The sequence below is a fragment of the Vulpes vulpes genome, chromosome 8, assembly GCF_048418805.1.
Source record: "Vulpes vulpes isolate BD-2025 chromosome 8, VulVul3, whole genome shotgun sequence".
NCBI lineage: Eukaryota > Metazoa > Chordata > Mammalia > Carnivora > Canidae > Vulpes > Vulpes vulpes.
Window position 1 is genome coordinate 57246775 of NC_132787.1, and position 20356 is coordinate 57267130.

The 20356-nt window shown below is 40.7% G+C and overlaps 1 protein-coding gene across 6 annotated transcripts in view; it reads left to right on the forward strand.

Annotated features, from left to right (window-relative positions):
• The window catches only part of VTCN1 (V-set domain containing T cell activation inhibitor 1), a 58138-nt gene extending 39148 nt beyond the window's left edge, over positions 1 to 18990 (forward strand). For 3 of the 6 annotated variants that reach the window (XM_025994644.2, XM_072766788.1, XM_072766785.1), the window contains 4 exons: positions 5614 to 5961; positions 9330 to 9608; positions 14642 to 14811; positions 17472 to 18990. In XM_025994644.2, the coding sequence (XP_025850429.1) occupies positions 5614 to 5961; positions 9330 to 9608; positions 14642 to 14766 (752 nt within the window). In that variant the 3' untranslated portion in view covers positions 14767 to 14811; positions 17472 to 18990. Of the gene's footprint in view, positions 1 to 5613; positions 5962 to 9329; positions 9609 to 14641; positions 14812 to 17410 lie in introns of all 6 variants that reach the window. The other 3 variants (XM_025994646.2, XM_072766787.1, XM_072766786.1) reach the window with 1 other exon arrangement.
• The last annotated feature ends 1366 nt before the right edge of the window (positions 18991 to 20356 follow it).

Genomic DNA, 20356 nt, shown 5'->3' on the forward strand with positions numbered 1-20356 from the left:
AGTTTAAACCTACCTGTTACCACCTTTAAGCCCTGTGCTGTGATGTCCTTCTAGATGGCTGGGTTCCAGCCCACGCTGAGCGAGCGACCATTGTTTGAAAGGCTCTAGGATGCTCTCTGTGCTGCTGGAATGTATAGCACTTGCCTTCCTGAGCCATTTCAGAAGATAGTTCATTTTCCAGGTTTTATCCAGTGGTACTGGGACATCCCAGATTCATAGTTTCTGTAAAGAATCCTTGCCTTGACAGAATTACCTGTAATCTCACATTCCAAGAAATTTCTGCTCCTATGGCACTGGGCAATGAAATAGTACTCCCACTGTGTGGAAAAAAAAAAAAAAACACTCAGATTTTGGTTTGCTCCTCTTTTATGGCGCCTCTTTTCCCATGCAAGTCAGAGCTGTCATAGTGATTAAACCTCAAGGCCTAGAGAGTACATTTTCAGTAAGTAGCTGGGTCTTCCAACTTCAAAGTACAAATCTGTGACTGTTTCAATTAACAGAATTCTCTATCAACAGATAGCTGCTTCAAACCCACCTCCTAGAGCCCTTTTATCCTTTGGCTCACCAAATTACACAAGAGCCACTGGTGGTTAAGAGATTGGAGAATCCTACCAGGCCAGATTATGTTTCCTAGAACATAGCTTTTTGAGCTAGTATTTGTTTGCGAGTTTGAATACAGATTTCTTTCTTTCCTTTCTTTCTTTCTTTCTTTCTTTCTTTCTTTCTTTCTTTCTTCGTTTCTTTTTCTTTCTTTCTTTTTTTTCTTTTTTGAGAAGAAATATGTATATGGTGTTGCTTGTTAATTAAATTTCATTGAATAACTTTTGATCATTGTTTATTCACCTAAAAAGTGTTTATTGATTGCTTTTTGGGTGCAATGGCTAGGTCCTCCTGGTTTTTTAAGTTCTAGCTAGTTTTTTATTCCTCTTTTTGATTTGATGATGGGAGGATTTAATCATTATACTCCTTTCAGCTGTCACATCTTTAATGCAACCTTAAATGGGCTAGAGCCTGTAGCAGGTCCCTGGGGTACTCCACACTTGCCTACTTTCAATCATTAAATTCTCTAAGAGATATTCCAGCAAATTCTCTACCTTTGGGCTCAGGGCCAACACATTAAAATTAATTCGGTAGCAAAATTACCAAACTAAGATATGTCATTACCATTTCATTCCCCCCATAAACTGTGTTAATCATGTATGTTTTCTGAAAAGTAATTTTTCAATTCCACTTTAATGGCACTTTATAAACTACCATCAGATTTATTCTTGTTCTAACATAGTTACATTTACTCCAAGATTTTATTGAGAATCTCTGCATTTTTATTGCCGCCTTTTTCACTGGCTCCCATTTCTCCAAAATTTAGATGTGATAATCCTGCTGAATGTTTCTTACTCCCACAATCCTTTTGGATAGAACCATTATCTCAAACAGTGTCTTGGTTTCTAATGATTTCCATTCATTCATTTATTCATTCACTCAACAAGTGCTATTTTTCTTTGTAGAAATGTGGCACTAAACGCTCGTCTTACTTGACTCAGGCTGCCATAACAAAATGTTATAGACTGGGTGGCTTAAAAAAAAAAAAAACAGAAATTTATTTTCTCACAGTTTTGGAGGCTGGAAAATCCTCCCCAGGCTTCAGGTGGCCTCACCTCTAAGGCACCATCTGTGGCCTTCTGTCTGGCCTGTTGAAACAGAGGCAATGGACCCATCCTTTGAAACCAAGGACATTTCAAGGAGCCCTAAGGATCTCTCAACCACCTTTAGGGTTATTCTTCCCTTTTCTGGAAGAATAGCACACATTTATGGCTAGATAGCTCTATTGTCCTGTCCTGCAGGATCTAAGAAATCTGACAGCCTTCCATCATTTTGCCTCATTTTTTCTATCCCCTTTAATTTCTCTGTTCCCGTTTGGTAGTGCTGCTGATGGTATTCCTCTATTCCTGGCTTCTGCTGAGGTGGCTGATTAAGCCTAGGAGTAGCACCTATGTTCCTCTTTATCAAATGGCTGAGCAGCCACACTCTTCGTGTTCTCTTCCGAACAGAGTTCTCATTTTTTGCAATTTGGATAGGTTGAGAATTTTCCAAATCTTTAAGTTATGGTTCTTTTTTTTTTTTTTTTTTTTAGATTTACTTATTTAGAGAGAGAGAGAGAGAGAACATGTGGGTACCCATGAAGGGTGGGAAGCAAAGGGGGGAGGGAGAGAAATCCTCAAGTAGACTCCCTGCTCCCTACTGAACAGAGAGCCCGACACAGGGCTCAATCCCAGGACCCTGAGATCATGACCTGAGTGGAAACCAAGAGTCAGCTGCCTAACTGAGCCACTCAGGTCTCCCTGGTTCTTCTTTACTTAACAATCTCTTCTTCAATCCATCTCTCTTCTTTCCCACACTTTATATAAGCAGTCAGGAGTAACCAAGATACTCCTTCAAACCTTTGCTAGGCATCTTAGCTAAATATCGAATTCCATCACTTGTAATTTCAACCCTCCACAAAACACTAGAACATAGCTCAGCCAAGTTCTTTGCCACTTTATAACAGGATGGCCTTTCCTCTAGTTTCCAATGACCTGTTCCTTGTTTCCATCTAAGCCCTCACCAGAATCTCCCTTAACGTCCCTATTTCTGGCATATACCTTAAAACGTTTCCAGCCCCTACCCATTACCCAGTTCCAAAGCCTCTTCTTAGGTATCACTTCTCAGTACCAAAATTTGTATTAGTCAGGGTTATCCAGAGAAACAGAATCAATAGGTTTCTGTGTGTGTGTGTGTGTGTGTGTGTGTGTGTGTGTGTGTGTGATGAGAGAGAGAGAAAAAGAGAGAGAGAGATTTAGAAGGAATTGGCTCACATGATTATGGAGGCCGAGAAATCCCAAGATCTGTTATCAGCAAGCTGAGATGCAGATGGTTTAGTTCCAATCTGAGTCCAGAGGCTTGAGAATCAGGAAAGCCAATGGTGTAGTTCCAGTCCCAAAACTGGCAGGCTCAAGATCCAAGAAGACAGTGTGTTTCAGTTCTAGTCCAAAGGCAGGATAAGACTAATGTCCCAGCTGAAAGCAGTTATGCGGTAGGAGTTCCCTCTTAGGCTTTTTATTCTATTCAGGTCTTCCACTGATTGGATGAGCCCCGCCCCCCATATTAGGGAGGGTGATCTACTTTACTCAGCCTACTGATTAAATGTTAATCTTACCCAGAAACATCCTCACAGATACCTCAGAATGTTTGACCAAATGTCTGGGCACCCCATGGCCCAGTCAAGTTGACACATAAAATCAACCATCATAGCACTATAGGATTTTCAAAAATCATTAAGACAGTTTCTGTCCTTGGAAAGCTTACAAATTTGTTCTGGGGACAGACGACACACAAGGTAGAAGGAGACAGCTGCTATAATAAAGGCAAGGGAAAGTGTTATGGGAGAGTAGAGAAGATATTAATTTTGTCTTGGCAGATCAAAAGAGGGTTTCATGCAAGGGCTGCCATCTGAATAGCCTTGAATATAAGTAGAATTTGGATAACTGGTGATGAAGGAGAGGAGGAAACTATAAATTGTAGGTGCAAGATGAACAGGGGTGTGAAAATGCATAGTATAATTGTATAACCAGTACTAGCCTGGAATGTTTTAGATATTAGTCTGTCAAGTAAAAATAATTGAAAAGCAAATTAAATCTTTAAAGCAGTGTTCAAGAAAATGCCAAGACAGGGGATGGGATGTGTTGCATTCATATTATACAGCAAAACTTCATACTATCCTCCTCTTTGATAATTCCTCTCCCAAATCTCCCACATGAATGGCCACCATGCATGGCAGCTGCTCCAAAGTCTCTCTTCTCCCACACTCTAAAGCCCTCATAACATCCTCCTATAATTTTCCTGCCATCAGTAACTCTCTGTTTTTTCTAATATAAATCCATCTGGCTCAGCTTCTCCAGGGCTGTCCCTCATCCATTACCTTCACCTACTTTCCAAAGGACTAGGAGCCAATTAGTTCCAATCCCTGAGGGGCAAGAAGAGGTGAAATGCTAAGGATATCCTTATGTTCATAATGTTTCTTTCTGAAATCTGAAAAATATTATGTATACTTTGCTTATGTATTTTTCCAGCGAAGGCAGAAAATAAATAAATCACTTGATATACATAAACAGTAGAGACTATGAAAGGATGTAGCAGGAAATGAGACTGGAAAGGTGGCAAGAAGAGCTAATATGGGGCAATCACCGTGTGCCATGCAGTATTTATACCATGTAGCATTTAGCTTTGAAAGCCATGCTGGTCCATCTGAACTTTAGTCCACAGCCCTTGGGAACCATGGAGGATTAGTGATTATAAAACTGACATGTCCAAATTGTGTTTTAAGGTCTACCTGTAGGATTAATGCAATTTTACAAAATAGAGTGGATGGAGGCAAGAATGAGAGGCAGGAATACCAATAAGGAAGCTAAGAAGTACAGTTGAGAAGTACCCAAGACTCATCAGTTTGGACTTCTGGGGTTGTAAGAAGGAGAGATTTGTGCAGACTGTTTTAAGATAAAGTGTTGTTTAAAGGTTATTCAGTGGAAACTAGACTTGAAAACTCTCAGGATCTAAGACAGCTCTAGGGATGGAGGACTCTCTTCATCTTTCTCTCTCATGTCCTCTCCCGCACACTTCTTTGCAACTGTTCCACTCTCCTCTTGGACTCAGATACCTTCACTTCACATCCAATCACAGGAGGAGCCTCTCACGAAGATTCAGTTAATTAAATCACCCCTCTAGACATTCCCAGTCAGCAGCCTTCAATGAGGAAAGAACAGTTGGCTAATTCCTCACAGTCTGCTCAAGCCATCCGCTGGGCAAGTCAGGAAGAGGCCGTGGACATGGCTGGCATAATTTATATTTCTGTTGCTGGTATGTTTGGAGAGGAGAGGCTGGCTTCTATCTTAAGCCAAAAATCAATTTAATTAATTCTTCATTATACCATTGCTTGCACTATAACCTTAACCACATCATTTATCTCGTCTTTGCTTTGGTTTCTTCACTCATTCAAATGGAATACAAGTAACCGCACTTTAGAATTTAGCATTTTTCGAACTGCTGGCCACATTTAGTTAACATGAGGTTTCACTTCTGTGCCACTTCTGGTTAACTAAGAATAACAATACCTTATGTGTGTAATTACAGTTTGCAAATCAAGTTCACATCCATTTGATTTGACCCACACAAGGACCCTTCCTTTAAGGTAGGTAAGACAGATATCATTACCTCCATTTTTTGAGACCCAGAGAGGTTACATGACTTATTCAAGGTCACACAGCTATCAAGTGACAAAGCCAGGACTTGAATTCTCATCTTCAAACTCAAAATTCAATGTGTTCTCCCCTTGTTTCCTCTCAAGGCTTGGGTTGCTTGTTCTCAAAGAGCAGATCTCCTCTAGATATCAAGGCTGCCGTCTTCTTGTTCTTTCTATCCTTATTTCTTCTTCTTTTTTTTTTATGCCTCTCCTGTTCTTCTGTATTTCTAATATAATACAGTATAATACAGAAGTCTCTGTTCGGAATTTAGTAATGAAGGGTTTGGTTGTCAACATTCCGAAATTTCCTTTGGCATTGACCCTTGCTTCCTGAATTACAGGGAGACACTCCATTACAGTCACCACTCTCACCTCAGCTGGAAACATTGGGGAGGATGGAATCCTGAGCTGCACTTTTGAGCCTGACATCAAACTTTCTGATATCGTGATACAGTGGCTGAAGGAAGGTGTTATGGGCTTGGTGCATGAGTTCAAAGAAGGCAAAGACGACCTGTCAGACCAAGACGAAATGTTCAGAGGCCGGACAGCAGTGTTTGCTGATCAAGTGATAGGTGGCAATGCCTCTCTGAGGCTGAAAAACGTGCAACTCACAGATGCTGGCACCTATAAATGTTACATCATCACCTCCAAAGGCAAAGGGAATGCTAACCTTGAGTATAAAACTGGAGGTGAGTTACTTTTGGAAAGAGGGAAAGAGAGTACCCAAAGGTAATTGGGGCTAGAGACCATGGGTTGCTGCTGAAATATGTTATGGTTATGACTGATCCATAAGACAAAGACCATTCTGGCAGCAGCCATTCTTGCCATCCAACACCTGCACCAACTCCAAAAATAGCTCCCTATAAGATTAGGTCTTCTCTTCTGGATTTTCAGGTATAGTCTTTTCTGGATTTTCAGGTATATTCCCTGAAATATTTTGCCAAAATAAACGTGGTCTCTTTTATGGTAACCCTGGTTATTGCTAGTAAGAGAAAACTGATCTGGCCTGAGACTTTTCTATGCTAAGTGGACCCTGGCCCAAGTCTGAAATCAGTACCTCCAGGGACTCATGTGAGTGGAACCCATTTTAGGAGAAGTTCAAAAGGAACTAACCAAAAACAATATTGTTCTATAAACTTACTAATCCTCTTCCAGTGAAATCCACCCTTCCCTATTAACTCAGCTTGGTGAATTTATGTATACGGAACTCAGATAGGTATTGAGAGGAGTAAAAAGATGATTAAGAAAACTAGGTGACTGTCCCACTTCTTGCAGAGCTCACAGTATACAGCTTATAGAGTTGCGGGCTGGGGCAGAGATAAGAAAAATAGGTAATAATAGGTAATAATAGGTAATAATAATTGGTCAAGTCCATCAAATGCTTTTAAAAGAAATATAGAGTGATTTGGGGATTCAGAGAGATTCACCCAAATGCATCAGGAAGGAAGGGATAGGAGAGTCCCCATGAAGAATTCAGCATTTGAGAAAGGCCTTTGCAAGATAGGCAGAAAGTATCCTGAGGCCTCCTGCCCTACACTAGTCTGCAGAGGCCTTTCTTGGACACTTCATAACGTGTGTTTCTATGATGGAAAGCACAGACCTAGAGCCAGAACTAGGCAAGTACTAGGGCCTTGGCAAAGCAACCTCACCAAGACTCAGTTTCTTCACCTTAAAACGGGGACTAGCAGGGTCAGGTCAAAGGGACACTGGAGCCATCTGAAAGAGCTTCCAGTGGCAAAGATAGAACAATTCGAGCAACAAAATAAACTGCATAGTATTAAATGAAAACTGCAGGTATAAAATACACATGAATCCATACTTCCATAAATACAAGCAAGCTGATACAAAGCGTCTTCACAGATGAACTCCAAATAATGCACTCAGATCTCCCTACTCCAGGAGGTGGAGCTTAGTACTTCCTCCCTCCCCCATGATCACACTCTGGGTGTGTTTTTCTTAGTGAAGTCCAGCTTCCAGAGAAACCTGGCAAGCACTGCCTCAGCCAGGTGATCAAAGTTAACATTATCAGTGATAAGTCATGTTGACAGTATGCATTCTGATGTGATATGATGAGAAGGGCACTTTTTCTCCTATGCCTTCCTCTTCAAAACCCATAGCATCAATCTAATCATGAGAAAAACCTCAGACAAATTCCAATAGAGGGGCACTCTACAAAATACCTGACCTGTACCACTCAAACTATCAAGATCATGGAAAGGACGGAAAGATCGAGAAACTCTCACAGATCAGAGGGACCCAAGAGGACATGCCAACTCAATGCAATACAGGATCCTGGGACAGATAAAGGACATTAGTGGAAAAACTGCTAAAATACAGATAAAGTTTGGAGATGAGTTAATAATTATATACCAACGATGGTTTCTCAGTTTTGACAAATGTGCCATGGTTGTTTAAGATGTTCATATTAGGGAAAGCTGTGAGATGTTTATAAGAACTCTCTGTTCTATCTTGGCAACGTTTCTATAAATCTAAAATTATTCCAAAATTAAAAGCTTATTTTTTATTTTATTATTTATTATTTATTTATTTATTCATGAGAGACACATACAGAGAGAGAGAGAGAGGCAGACACATGCAGAGGGAGAAGCAGGCTCCCTGCAAGGAGCTCGACATGGGACTCTATCCCTGGTCTCCAGGATCACACCCTGGGCCGAAGGCAGGCACTAAACCGCTGAGCCCCCCGGGCTGCCCAAAAGCTTATTTTTTAAATGGTGATTATAATAGATATCCCTAGAACTGCTCTGAGGATCAAATGAAATAATGTCTGGAATTTAGTACCTGGCACGGAGTCCACGCTCAATAAATGGTGGTTCATTGTCACGTAAAGGTAATTCCTTACATCATCTCCTAGGAGCTCATTCCCTGCCTGCATGAGTCTCATCTCCTCTGCTAGGGCAAAGCAAAGGCTTTCCTTTCACCACTCACGCCATTCCAGCACAGTCCCAGGCAAAAGAAAGTGCTAAATAAATTAATTAATTGGATCTTGCCATTTGTCATAGTAAGCATTTTATAGTCAAAAGTCCAGGCCTTAACATTTTCCCACAAATATCTCATTGCCTGGATATTAGAGGAAGTAGTCTTAAATTCATTTAGTCTTAAAGTTCATTTACCTCCCCAATAAGAAGGATTATCTTAGAAGAAAACAAATGACTGTCTCTACTCCTGGATACCAGGGCTGGAGTCTCCACCCAACCAAAATCCAAACCCTGTGATGATAAGGCCTGTGTATGGAATTTCTGTGGGTGACGGGTGAATGCTGTTTGTTTTTTCTTTCTACCTCTCCCTCCCCACCCTAACTTTATCCTCCAGGCAGAAAAATAACATAAAATCCAAGAGACTTCACAGGTGCCTGAGAAAATGCCCAATTTCCTTAAAGAATAAACATTTTATGATCAACTTTATCCTTTAAGGGATGAACTGGCACTCCTCTTAGTTGGAGAAATCTATCTGTTATAACAATTCCAGCCACATGGGCCTGGACTTTTCTTTGTGGGAAGGTTTTTAAGTACAAAGTAGTTTCTTTATTTGATATATTTGATAACAGTATACAATATAGAGCTAATCAGGTTATCATTTATTATTGAATGAACTTCACTTATACCTAGAACTTAGGTCTTTGGAATTTGTGATTTTGGCCAAAGGGTTGCACAAATCATTATTTGTATCTATAATAAAATGGGCCATACACAGAGGGCCCACTGGGGAAGTACTGAGTCATTTCTTTCTTTCTTTTTTTTTTTTTTTAAGAATTTATTTATTTATTCATGAGAGACATAGAGAGAGAGAGAGAATGGCAGAGACACAGGCAGAGGGAGAAGCAGGCTCCATGCAGGTACCCCAATGCGAAACTCAATCCTGGGACTCCAGGATCACGCCCTGGGCCGAAGGCAGGCGCTAAACCACCGAGCCACCCAGGCGTCCCAACTGAGTCATTTCAATGGTGGAAATGACTGTTTTTAAGACCTAGCACTTCAAAGGCAATATTGTTTTATTTGTATGATCTTGACATCTGCCCTTTTGACCTCCAACCCTGCAGCCTTCAGCATCCCAGAGGTGAATGTAGATTATAATGCCAGTTCTGAGAACCTACGGTGTGAGGCTCCTCGATGGTTCCCACAGCCTACAGTGGTCTGGGCATCCCAGGCTGACCAGGGAGCCAACTTCTCAGAAGTCTTCAATACCAGCTTTGAGCTGAACTCTGAGAATGTGACCATGAAGGTTGTGTCTGTACTCTACAATGTCACAATCAACAACACATACTCCTGTATGATTGAGAACGACATTGCCAAAGCTACAGGAGATATCAAAGTGACAGGTGAGTTTCTCCATGCTTTTGGTATGGGTTTATTGGGGCGAAAATCGAATCTAAATTAAAATCTAATTTGTTTTAACAGATACATTATGTATTGGGGCATAGAAAGCTCTAGAGTCCTCTTCATGGAGATCTTGACCACAATTATATTTGGGATTGCATTACATAAGAAGACTAACACAAAACAATATTTATGGAATATAGGTCAAAAATCACAATGAGGCTTCATCTTATATGCCTTCTCATTGACTGTGGGTAGTTGTCTGGAGAGCAAGTATTTAGGATTCTATGGCCCTGTCTAACTCAATAGGACTGCTTTGGGGAAGCAATGGGGAAAATGACAATCATCTGACATATTTGTTATATTCAGCTCATAGTCTACATCCCACGCCAACCAAAACTGATTTGGTTCTAGCCTGCCTTTGAGATGACTTTTGATCTGAAGATTAAAAGTCTTAGGGTCTAACTCTGACTTAGTCTTATTCAGTCCATCTAGGACTGGCTCACGATCCCACCAATATTGGCCCAGGATTAATTGAAGAGCTCTAGGTTGAACTGGCCTCACAGGCTCAAAACACTAAGTAGGACTCAGAGAGGCCCAACACCCTAGCTTCCCCACCTTACTGCATAAAAAGCTAAGGTTGAGCTAGTATCAAGAATATACACAGACTGGATTGTGACTTTTAAGACCATCTTCACTGCAGCTGAATTAAATTAAATCTATCATGGAGGGAGTATGTCAGAAGAACCACTGTCTTATATCAAGACCAGAACCAGGTGGAATACCTTGCACATTTAAGCACCCTATAAATGTTTGCTGAATTTAACTGAATAAATCATAATTTTGTCAGCTTACTTTTTAATTTAAAATTATATATATGAAAAGGCAATCTATGAAATGGGAGAAAGCATTTGCAAATCATATATCTGATATACAGAATACATAAAAAATTCCTACAGCTCAACAACAAAAAAATCTAATAACCCAATTTAAAAATGGACAAAGGCCTCAAATAGATAGTTCTCCCAGAAAATAAACAAATGGCCAACAAACATATGAAAAGACGCTCGATATCACTAATCATCAGAGAAATGCAAATCAAAATCACAGATCACCTCACAACCATTAGGATAGCTAGCATTAAAAAAAAAAAAAAAAAAAAAAAAAAAACCTGGAGGGCAGCCCTGGTGGCTCAGCGGTTTAGCGCCACCTTCAGCCCAGGGCCTGATCCTGGAGACCTGGAATCGAGTCCCACGTGGGGCTCCCTGCATGGAGCCTGCTTCTCCCTCTGCCTATGTCTCTGCTTCTCTCTCTCTCTCTCTCTCTGTGTGTGTCTCTCGTGAATAAATAAATAAAATTTTAAAAAAACTGGAAAATAACAAGTGTTGGTGAGGATATGAAGAAATTGGAATACTACACATGTTGATGAGATTGTAAAATGGTGCAACTGCTATGGAAAGCAGTATGGAGATTCCTCAAAAAATTAAAAATAGAATTACCATATGATCTAACAATACCATTTCTGTGTATATATCCCAAAGAATTGAAAGCAGGTTCTCAAAGAGATATTTGTACATCCATGTTCATAGCAGCATGATTCACAATAGACAAGGGATGGAAGCAACCCAAAATGTCCATAGTAGATGAATGAACAAACAAAATGTGGTACATTAGGGCACCGAGGTGTCTCAGTCGATTAAGTATCTAACCCTCAATTTCGGCTCAGGTCATGATCTCGGGGCCCTGAGATCTAGCCCTGTGTCAGGCTAAGTGCTAGGTGTGGAACCTGCTTAAGATTTTCTCTTTCTCCCTCTCTCCTCTCTCTCCCTTTATTCCTCTGCTTCTCCTGACCCCCTCACTCACCTGCACTCACTCTCTCTCTTAAAAAAAAAAAAGTGGTATATACATACAATGGAATATTATTTACCCTTAAAAAGGAAGAAGATTCTTTCACATGCTACAACAATGAATAAATTTTCAGGATATCATGCTAAGTGAAATAAGCCCATCCAATAATTAGTCTATGATTCTATTTACATGAGATATCTAAAGTAGTAGTCAAATTCACAGAAACAGAAAGTAGAATGGTGGTTACCAGAAGCTTGTGAGGGGTGGGGAAAATAAAAGGAGTTGTTTAATGAGTACAGAGTTTCAGATTTTCAAGATGAACATGTTTTGGAAAACTGTTTCATAATAATGTGAATACACTTAAAACTGCTGAATGGTACGCTAACAAAATGGTAAAGACGGTAAATTTTATGTTTTTTACCACAATAAATAAGCAACAACAACAAAAAAGCATACATAGGAGGAAAAGAGAGCTCTTCCACCATCCTAAGGAACAAATTGGTGACTACTGAAAAGAATGCTCTTAGTTGACTCTAACAGAAAACCAACTCAAATAAGCCTAAGTAAATGGAGAATTTAATAAAAGAATATTAGGATTATCTCATGGAACCAGGAACAGGAAGTGCAATTTGGCTTCAGGAACTACTGGAACCAGGAATTTAAAACTCCATTGGGATTTTCAACTATTTTCTTGTTACTCTCTAATTTACTTTCTTTTGTTTTAGTCTATAGGGCAGAATGTGATTCCCGAGAGTTCCTACCTTTAAAAGTCTTTCTCACTCAGTAGAGTAACCAGAATGAGCCTTAATCCCACAGTCTTATTCCACATTCCCAGAAAGGCTCAACTTGGGTCAGTTGCCCACACATAGACCAATAAGGCAGTACCTGGGAAGGCCTTCCCAGAAGAAAAAGAGGGAATGAAGGATTGGGCATTTAGAACAATGGGTGGTAATGATAGTATCTCATTTAGATCTCAATAAATATCTCCAAACTGTATAAATAATGGCTTCTAAAAGAAAAGACAATAACTGAAGAAACTACAGAAATTGAGCACACCTTTTATTCAGTGAGCAGATTCTTTTTTCCATCTATGCTTATTGAATACATCAGGATAAGTGTCCCATGTATGAGTACTAGGACTAAATACAATATGGTAGTAGGATATAGCTCAAAATTCAGAAAATAACACAATCGCTTCTTGCCATGTACAAAATAAGTACTCCATACATGTTTTTAAACAATTGGATGAGACAGCAGAGTTTACATCTCATATTCTCTGACTATACTGCTAATTTACATCATTCATCAATAAGGATCTATTGTGCACCAAATACGTACAAAGCAATTTTTTAAGTCCCATGAAATACTGAGGTGAATAGCATAAATGTTGTAAGAGCAGCTAATCACAGTGTAGATACGGTGTCTAGTTGTTAATTATGACTGTGGCTCAGTAGTTGAGGCAGAGTTCAAGTTGGGCTCTGAAGAAGAATGGTTTCAATAGAATAGGAAGGTATGAAGTCAGGAGCCTATGTCAGTGGTTCAGAGGAGAAATTATGAGGGCTTTAACTGGGGCAGAGGCAATGGAAAAGAAGGGAGAAGAATCAAAAGCTAATGAAAAAAAAGCATCTTGGTGACACAAATACTAAGGACAAGAAAAAAAAGCAATCAAAATGGGTCTGATCTTTCTACCAGGTTGCTTAGGAAGTTAGGAATACCATCAACCACAGACTAAAACGTAGGAGAAGCAATATGGAGATGAGGGTTTTGGAGATGTTGAATTGAAAGTGCCTGTTGTCCACATAGGTAGAGATGTCCAATGCTTAGCACATTACCCAGCATGTGATAGTATTCTCCCCAAAACTTTCCAACCTACTCTATATATTTCCCCCTGTGAGAAGAGACCCCACCAATATAACCCTTCTAGTCTCCTTCTTCATCCTTCTCCTCCTCCTCCCCAGAGGAAGAGGAATTAATTTGATTAGTGACTTTACTAGGAGAAACTGGACACAAATAGTTTAGCTCCTTCTTTTCCTTTTCTCTCTAGCTAACCCTCAATTTCTCAGAAACAGAACCTAGCCCTTGCAGCAGGAAGCCTGCCCCAATCTGGTGCTACCTATCACTGGGAAAGTCTGGGCTGCAGCCCATCTGCCTACAGGCAAAGCTTCATCTTCTATTATCAGACTTACCAATGATAGAGATGATATTTTGGTCTTCCAGTTACCTTACTCTGTCTTACTCTTTAATTGATTCAGAACTCAACTGGGGAAGAGGATATTACTTACTAAACTCCTTTGAGCCCCAAAAGCATGTGCTCCAAAATATTTACTGAGTAATTAAATTTTTAACAAACATATATAGTAGCAACTAAAGATCCAGACGTAGAACTCAGGACAGAATTCAGACTAAGATGGTGGGTTTGGAAATGGTCAGTTTATTGGGCTTGAGTGGGGTCCCTCTTATTGTTGTTACAGGTGATATTTGTTGAGTGCTTATTACATGCCAGGTCCTGTTGTCCTGTTCTAAGTGCTTTACATGTATTAACTGATTAATCCTCATAAGAACTCTGTGAAGTCCATTATTATTTTAGCCTTATTTTCCAGGCAAAGAAAATGAGGCACATATAGGTTGAATAACTTGCCTAAAGTCACACAGCTAGTAAGTGTGAAAGCTGAAATGAACTAAATGAGATTGTATTGTCCGGGAAGAAAACAAAATAAAAGAAGAGTAATCTCATTTCTTCACTTCTACCTTTCTCTTCAAAATGAGAATAATACTTTTGAATCACTTTGTAGTGGTGTGATGAAGCAAATGACATAGAACCTGTAAAGGTCACTGCCTACAGGCAAAAATGTGTCTGAAACCAAGCACTGGCCATGACCACTTATCCTATTCTTTATTTGGTAAGCAATAACAATGTTTTTATTGGTCTAGTTTTTCATGTGGCTGAGTGTTCACTGGAATGGACAACAGAAGGGAACTTTCTTTGAAGAAAGAGAAAGCTCTAATATTAAGCCAGTTACAGAGAAGTAGAGAAAAGGGTACAAAATTGCCTCCAAACTGGGGTATAAGTTGTATTAGAAACAACTTAATTCTGTTTTTCAGGTGCTTTTCTTTGCTAAACCGGCCATGTGAAGAAGACATCCAGCTTCTCCTCTGTGACCCTGAACCTTTTTCTCTCCCTTTGCAGACTCTGAGATTAAAAGGCGGAGTCACCTACAGCTGCTGAACTCAAAGGCTTCCCTGGGTGTCTCTTCTTTCTTTGCCATCAGCTGGGTACTCCTGCCTCTCTCCTCTTACCTGATGCTAAAATAAGCTGCCCTGGCCACACAGAAACATGCAAAGTCATTGGTATGACAGGTGAGATGAATCACGAATGGTGTGGAGATCGGATCTGTGTGTGCTTGTGTTCCTAATAAGAGTCAAGCAACCTGGGATCCCTGGGTGGCGCAGCGGTTTGGCTCCTGCCTTTGGCCCAGGGCACGATCCTGGAGACCGGGATCGAGTCCCACATAGGGCTCCCGGTGCATGGAGCCTGCTTCTCCCTCTGCCTCTCGTTCTCATTCTCTCTCTCTGTGTGACTATCATAAAAAAAAAAAAAAAAAGTCAAGCAACCTCCAGCATCAGCGTCAGAAAGAAACACTTGACAATGCCAGGGCAGTGGATAGTATTCCTCCTGGTCTTGTGAAATGTGAACAAAGAGTGTAGATCTCATGGATACACTTACAGCAAAAACAACTACGTGATGCAAATATTTGTGTAAATTCAAACCTCTTTTCATTTATTGAGTCATCCATCCACAAGGTGAAAAGAGAAAGAGAAAGAGATGTTTAGTCCCCATAGTTCCTCTGGATTTCAGTGCTATTTTACAAAGCATCATGCTGTGCACATAATCTCTCACACGAGTGACCTCCTCCAGGTACCTCAAGAAAGCTCCCATTGACCAGCAGTTTGACAAATGACTCACCAACTAGCCCCTCCTGCTGAGACTTCTCCCTGTCACTCGAGCATCCAATTATTGGTAGGATGCTGTTTTCTGAATATTGGTCTTGTGTGGAATTTGTATACAGCTGAGCTCATGAAGCCCCAGGCAGCAATGCCACATCATTCGGTGGCATCACCACCACACCCTCAGGCTTACAAGCTTAGAACTATTTTTGTGCCCTTCTGTCCTTCATGTCCATTTGTTACCAAGCCCTATAGCATTTCCCTGTGCTGTCTCTCAGACTCACCCTAATCCAGCCTTCATTGTTTCATCTGCCAGACTAGTTCTAAAACCTTATACTTGCCCCTTCCTCTCCCTGTGTCCAGTGATAGGAAATAAGATGCCAAAATAAAATTATTCAAATGCTATTCTCATCACAGCATTCCTTTGCTCCAGAACCTAAGGTGACTCCCTGGGTACTATCACATCAAAATTAAAGTCCTCAGCCATGACGTCACAGCTCTCTGATAGTTTCTTTTCCTGAGCTTCCTACTTCTCTCAACTGCCTGCTGCACTCTCTGGCCTTGCTCCCTCTCATACTGCTCCTTTCTGGAAGTCTCCTCTACTCTATGACAATTCAAATCCACACTTCCTTCACCCATTTCAATCCAGTGCTTCCCAGCTTCTATAGCCCACTTTCCTGATGGTCCCTTTGGCCCACATCCCCTTGGCATGCATGAATAATGCACATATATTCCTTGCCTAGATTGTTAAGCAGGGCAGGCAGATCTGTTGATCTGCTTTTCCTTCTTTCTCCTGTTCTCCAAACACAACAGTGCGGTGCACAAAATGGACTTTTTGTAAAGAAACCCGCCCGTTCCCACCTCCATGGTTGTCACTGGAAGAAAATTTCCCTGAGGAAGCTCTCTCTTGAGGATTTCACTGGTAGAAAAGGAACTCTTTCTTCTTTCCTTGATTCCCCACAACACTGTAAATGAATTTTTAATATCCTGCAACTAGATAATCTGACCTATAGGGAGTATAGCTTATTCATCTTCATCTTGTATTCCCTTCGAGCGGTAATTTGCAGCCTTGTTTAAAAGCCATGACATACAAGTAAGAGATGATGTTCACATGCAGTATGCATAGGTTATATACTGTTGCCTGATTAGCTACAGCTCTCCACCTCTTTCTCCCTAGAACTACAGAGAACCCTGGAACCTTAAATCATTTTTTTAAAATAAATAGATCATTACTTGGGAAACACATGAGTGACTGTTGTGGAAGGCCATTGAAAAGGCATAACTATCAGTTGACCCATGAGCTACACCCAGGTGATCAGAGGCTCCTCACCTCCACCCCTGTCCTTGGAACAAGGGTACCACTTGCCTGTCTCACTCCCAGAGGCTGCTGCAAGGACATGGCCTTCAGATAATAATGTGGTGTCGAGAACACCTTGCACGGTATACATGACTGAACCTAGTAAAGGCCCCTATAAAAATTTTTAAGACCTGTGGGGATCCACTCATCTTCTTGCTGCCCAAGACAAGCCTCATATGTAAATGCCCTTTGCTACTTGAAACTGCCAACCCACCAATCTGGAGTACCCTGCTTCTTTCTTCTGAGTCTTCCTGCCCTACAAGTAAGGGGTGTAGGGGTGCCGTCTCAGACTACACATGGGGAGCTCCTGGGAGAGTTGCAAACCAAAGCTAATCACAATATTTGGGTCACACACATTCCTTGGTTGGAAACTCAGGCAGAAGTCATCTTTCTACTTCCACCTGGGAGTCTGCTCAGAGTTCATCTCTCAGTTCCTGTTTATTCTCAGCATGATCCCCTTCCTTAAGAAGAGACTCAAGCCATCTCCTTTCCCCCAGCAACCCATAGTACCATGTGGTCTCAATAGGACATCCTCAAAATACTGGAAAACAAGCCCATTTCTAAACAAGAGATACCCTCATACGGTGGCAGAGACAACCGGTTCTCAATAAGTGCTGAACGGTTGTAATGATATCCTATTTCTGTTATTTTCAGAATCCTGGGAAATCTGCAGAACTATTTTACCACAAGATATGACCTAGTTTTGTATTTCTAGGGGGAAATGAATTCATGTCTAGAAGTTTGGAGTGAACAAATAAGATCAAGAAGCAAAAAGAAGCCAAAAGCAACCCACAGAAGACTCCAATATAAACAAGATAAATCTATCTTCAAAGACATATATTAAAAGCTGGGAACATAATGCATCTTAACTGGATTAAGTAAAATGCACATGGAGATAAGTGGATCTCCATATCTCAGGGACCTTCTCTTAGCTGCCACCCCACCACCACCATCCAGGGAATGACAGGATGAGATTGTGCCTCTCCCTTATCTCTAAATCTTTATATTGTTATAATGTTGCTCTGAGTTCCAAGAAAGTTTTGACTGCAATACCTCCACTTCTTATAATGCATAAACTATAGTGAATATAGTAAGAAGCTGCTAATTAGCTGCCACTTCATAGTTCAGAGGTGGCTAAGTTTTAGTTTGGGTCAAAGAATTCATTTTTCTTTAGGATGCTTCCAAAAATGCCTTGGAATTGCCTCCTATCTGACAAATGCTAAAGAAATATGGAAAAGGTCCTAATTTTAACATAAAACATGTAGTTTGGAGACATTGGTTTTCTCAATTATGTCAGCATCTTCTTTTTAAAATAAACAAATGTCATTTTATTCCTCAGATGACATGCATCCTTGAATGGCCCAGGAAAGGACCTCTCATCATCACTGTATATGGCATTATGTCATCACAAGGTTTGAGGTTTCAGCTTTCTGTCTTGCATGGACAGCGATAACCTCAGCCTTCAACAGCATCTAGAGCAGTGGGACTTAGCTGGGGTGATTTTTCCCACCCCTTCCCCTCAATACAGGACACATGTCTGGAAATGTTTGGAGACAATTTTAGTTGTCACAACTTGGGGGAGAGGGGAGGGTGCTAATGTTATAGACAGAACCTAATGCTGCTCAACATGCAAAGCAGGATAGCCACCCACAATAAAGAATTATCCAGCCCCAAATGTCAGTCGTGCTGATACAAGAAACCCTGATGTAGAGTAGAAAAGATCTAGAAAAGAGGGGAGCAACCAAACCTGTTTGCTTCCTACAAATATACACTATCCTCTGTTCCTTTGGCTGCTGTGTCAGCACAGAGAGCCAGAGCTCAGTTTCAGGCAACCAGGAATTCCTGATGGGGTTATCTCCAGCTGGTTCCTTTCCCTTCGTTCTACAGTACAAATCAGGTTCTGTGAAAACTTCCTGCGTTTTATCTCAAGCTCTCTCACTATGAATTCAGGTCTCAGGATCCTGTCTAGTCCCACTCAAATTAAGGCAGCAAAAACATGTCCCTTCCTTGAAATACATGGAGACTTCTGAAAGCAGGGGCAATGAACCTTCAAAATGAGACCCTGAGGAATAAAGCTTTGATTAAGAATGTTCTGTTCACATCCCCCTTTTCCATACTTTTCATGTGTTGACGTCTGCCTCCCTTTGGACCCACCATGTCTGTATTCCATCTTGTTATAGAAAACTTAATTTTTGAGTTCTGACCCTTCATGAAGATTAAATACATATTTCCTATACTGTTGTCTGCCTGGTTTGTCAAAGGAAGTGAACATAAGGGAAGATGGATAAAAAGCCATGGATCAAGTTCTAAAAATTAGCACATAACAGGCCTTCAATAAATGTTTGTTGAATGAAGAGATAAATGAATAGGAGCCTATGAGTATGGGCCAAGTGGCTGAGCCTAGTTTTTTAAGGAAACTCCATAGACTTTCCCAGCCTGCAACATGTTCATCTGGGAAAGGTCTTAGTGGCTTGAGGCAGTTAAATTTGGGAGAATACAAAAAAGCTGGACAAACCCATTGTTCTAGTGTCAAAAAATCTGATTTTTACTATTAACTATCAACTTCTCACATCTTAGAGGTGGAGGACCTCAAAATCATCTTTCCTAGTCCTTTCACTTTTCAGATGAAGACCCAGAGGCCCAGGGTGAAGTGTATATAATTGTCTGCCCTCAGGGTATGTGACTTGCCAAAAACTGCACTGATAGTTGGAAGAGGGATAATATTTATATAAATTTAGTTGCCAAAGGGCAAATTCTCAAGGGACTTCCAGAACAACTCTTCCCTGCTATATTTTCAGCTTGGTTCCAATCTGGAAAATTTGGTTTTCCAATCTGGTTCCAATCGGCTTTTTGCAAGAAGAGACCAATGCTGAACCAAATTGAAAAAGCAAACGGTAAGAGAAGAAACACTCCCAACCCAGGTTAATTCTTTGGCTTTGTCCATGAGCGCATGGCAGATGCGTTAAGACAACAGACATAATCATATCAGCTGAACACAAGAACCAGAATGTGATGCACACCACAAACATGTGGGGAAGCTCAAATTTGGATGCCAAAGGCTAAAACATTTCAGAAGTATTAACATATTTGACTGAACACATCAAACTTCAAGGTGAGGCATCAGCTCCCAACTATACCCGTCATTTGAAGATTAAATGCATAGTGTATAGTGACCTCATGCTGTGCATTATTAATTGGGGGAAAGGGTTTACAGGGTGCATTATTGCATAATAAAGCTTCCGCTTGATGGCATATGTGGTATGCTTCAGGTCTATTGAGGAAGCATAATTCCCAATCTCCCTCTGGCTGGGGAAGCCTCCACGCTTCCAACTGGCTGCCCTAATTCAGATGTCTTCCTATGTGCCTGAGCTCCCGCTCCTTCTGACTTGGTCTTATGGCCTCTTTCATGTCAGTCATCTCCAGGAGTCTCAGTATGAAAGCCATGAGTGAGAATTAACTGTCACAAAAACAGAGCATAAGCTATGCCTGCTCTCTCCTGTCTTTCTTTAAATTCTACCTACCCTCAGCAAAAATGCTTTCCCCATGAAGCTGTTTCTGAGCAGTTCTACACAACATGATTTTACTCTTGTCTTTGGTCTA